This window comes from Ursus maritimus, unplaced genomic scaffold (genome assembly GCF_017311325.1).
Source record: "Ursus maritimus isolate PB19 unplaced genomic scaffold, ASM1731132v1 scaffold_7, whole genome shotgun sequence".
In the NCBI taxonomy this organism is placed as follows: domain Eukaryota; kingdom Metazoa; phylum Chordata; class Mammalia; order Carnivora; family Ursidae; genus Ursus; species Ursus maritimus.
This window is the reverse complement of record NW_024426885.1, coordinates 8,836,897-8,839,862: the sequence shown is the minus strand read 5'-3', so window position 1 is coordinate 8,839,862 and position 2,966 is coordinate 8,836,897. Positions and strand designations below refer to the sequence as shown.

General features: G+C 58.0%; 1 protein-coding gene across 1 annotated transcript; it reads left to right on the top strand.

Annotated features, from left to right (window-relative positions):
* LOC121101257 (homeobox protein HMX3) lies at window positions 1–1,591 on the top strand (the record flags this gene model as incomplete). Its single annotated transcript, XM_040624304.1, has 2 exons — window positions 1–295; window positions 918–1,591. Coding segments are annotated over 2 exons (969 nt in total), but the record flags the coding sequence as incomplete, so codon positions are not given.
* Between the last annotated feature and the right edge of the window lie 1,375 nt (window positions 1,592–2,966).

Here is a 2,966-nt window from a genome sequence, read left to right as displayed (position 1 = left end):
CTGCTCAACGGAGACCACCACCGGCCGCCCCCTAAGCCGCAGCCGCCCCCACGGACGCTCTTTGCGCCGGCCTCCGCCGCCGCGGCCGCCGCCGCTGCTGCCGCCGCTGCGGCGAAGGGGGCTCTGGAGGGTGCGGCGGGCTTCGCGCTCTCGCAGGTGGGCGACCTGGCTTTCCCCCGCTTTGAGATCCCGGCGCAGAGGTTTGCCCTGCCCGCGCACTACCTGGAGCGCTCCCCGGCCTGGTGGTACCCCTACACCCTGACCCCCGCCGGCGGCCACCTCTCGCGACCTGAAGGTACCGACCTCTCTTTGAACTTTCGTTGTCCTCCCCGCGCGCCACCACCATCCCCGCCCCACGCCGCCTCCCACCTCAACCCTGAGACCCCCGCGCCCTCCAACCCGCTGTCTGGCCAACTTCCTCCGGCCCTTGGCTTGCCTCTACTACCCGCGCGCTCCGTTACGCTGCCCGGGAATCCAATCCCACTTGGTGAGAAAAAGAGATGGAATTGGAGCCCAGGGCGCGGCGCTTCCCGGGGAAAGTGGCCTGGGGTATAAATGGGGAGGCTTCAGCCGGCTGGGACCGGGGGCAGGGCCTGGATGGAGGCAGTGACCCGGTGGGCCCAAGCTATGGGCGAATCTCTCCGTGGGCCCCTGGCGGGAGATCTGAGGGGAAGAGAGGAAGTGGCTGCTCTGCCACCGTCCGGGGCTCTCGCCAGCCCTGGGAGGAAGGGGATCCCAGATGATGCGGAGTCCCTACCCTGCCCCAGCCAGGAAGGAGGCCCACGCGGACGGTGAGGCCTCGAGGCCTGGGGCCCAGAGGCCAGCGCGGATTGAGCCTTCGGCCCCTAGGCTCCAGGCCTCGCTGAAGGCTGTGTCGGTGTGCGTGTGTGTGCGTCCGTCTGTCTGTCTCTCCCCAGCTTCGGAAAAGGCCCTCCTGCGAGACTCCTCCCCCGCCTCGGGAACCGATCGCGACTCCCCCGAGCCATTGCTCAAAGCCGACCCAGACCACAAGGAGCTGGACTCCAAGAGCCCGGACGAGATCATTTTGGAGGAGAGCGACTCGGAGGAAGGCAAGAAGGAGGGCGAGGCAGCTGCGGGAGCGGCCGGGGCGAGCGTGGGGGCGGCGGCGGCGACGCCGGGCGCTGAGGACTGGAAGAAGGGCGCCGAGAGCCCCGAGAAGAAGCCCGCGTGCCGCAAAAAGAAGACGCGCACGGTCTTCTCGCGCAGCCAGGTCTTCCAGCTCGAGTCCACCTTCGACATGAAGCGCTACCTGAGCAGCTCGGAGCGCGCCGGCCTGGCCGCGTCGCTGCACCTCACCGAGACGCAGGTCAAGATCTGGTTCCAGAACCGCCGCAACAAGTGGAAGCGGCAGCTGGCGGCCGAGCTGGAGGCGGCCAACCTGAGCCACGCCGCGGCGCAGCGCATCGTGCGGGTGCCCATCCTCTACCACGAGAACTCGGCTGCCGAGGGCGCCGCGGCCGCGGCCGCGGGGGCCCCGGTGCCTGTCAGCCAGCCTCTGCTCACCTTCCCGCACCCCGTATACTACTCGCACCCGGTGGTCTCTTCTGTGCCGCTGCTACGGCCCGTCTGAGGCCCGACAGGGGAGGGGGAGGGAGCGCCCGGCCGCCTTCCCAGATCCCGGAGGAGACTGGGCCGGGCCGAGGGCGCCGAGACGTCCAGCGGCCTTCGGGAACCGGGGCTTCGGCGCGCCTCCCCGGCCTCCCCTCCCCCAATCGGTAGCGTTTTGTAAGTATTTGCAATGCATTTTCGTGCAATTCACCCCTAACGGATTTGAGGCGCTTCCCCTCTTACTTTTGGTTTTGGTTCTATTAAGAAAGAGCAGGAAAAAAAGACAAAATTCCCTGGTCAAATATTTCATCTGAAAGCTTTTGTAAAAGGTGCAACTCTTTCCCCCAAATTTGCATTGCGCTGTGGCTTTTTGGTTTTATTTTTATAGAAGAGAAATAAGCCGCGAAAACCTAAACCCCTTTAGTTTATTCATTTTCTATAGAACTATTTTCAGAAGTCCAGAGAGAGACAAAGAGAGAGAGAGTGAAGGAGATAATTCACAGGATCCTACTTTTCTTCTTGGATTTCTGGGTGTGGTTCTCCCTCTCCAGCCCCAGCTATCCTCCCCCATTTTCAGAATCTGAGAAACCTCTGGTAGGAACCCCGACTCAGGCCGCTTTTCCCGCAGAGGTGTGTCGAAGTTGACCTCTTCAGCTGTCCTGCTTTGTGACTGAGGAATTCTCTAAGTGTTTAAAGGGAAAAGACAAGACAGCCCTAAATTAGACTTCTGATTATTGAAACAACTCCACATCTGGCCCGGTGTGAGTGTTCTTCTTTATTAATAGCATTTATTTGGGGGATTTCATTTGTTGGTAAATTATAATTATTACTATTATTGCTTTGTTCCCTGTTTTGAGAGAGTGATTTCAATATTAAAAAAAAAAGATCTGTCTTTTATCCTCTCCCCCTTTTTGTTCTGCAGTAACTGTTGTATTTTGACCTGTGCAATATTGTACAAAATTTCCTGAGAGCCCTGCCTCTTTCTCCACGGAGAGAAGCAGACGTTTTCACTGTGTAATCCTGGTCATTCGTTTGGGAGGAGAAAATTAAGAAGGGGGAAGGGGAGGGAGGAAAGAAACAAGGATAGGTAGCAATGCTCAAAGGAGTAAGATAGGCATACTGGAGCGCTTTAAGTGAAGGACAATCAATTTAGGAGAATTTTAACTTATTTGATATATGTACAGATTTCTTGTAAAGTTCACCCTCAACTCCACAGGGCTTCTCGCTCTGCCACCCAGTCTGTTTTCTTTCTGTCAGCTACACCTGTTGTTCAACGATAGCTTGTTGTTCTCCCCACCCCCCATCTCCCTCGTCACTGCCCGGGTTCAGTCCCTTTTTAAGAAAAAGAGAAAAAAGCCCACAAAATATTGTTACATTTAATGTTGTCGTGAAATTGA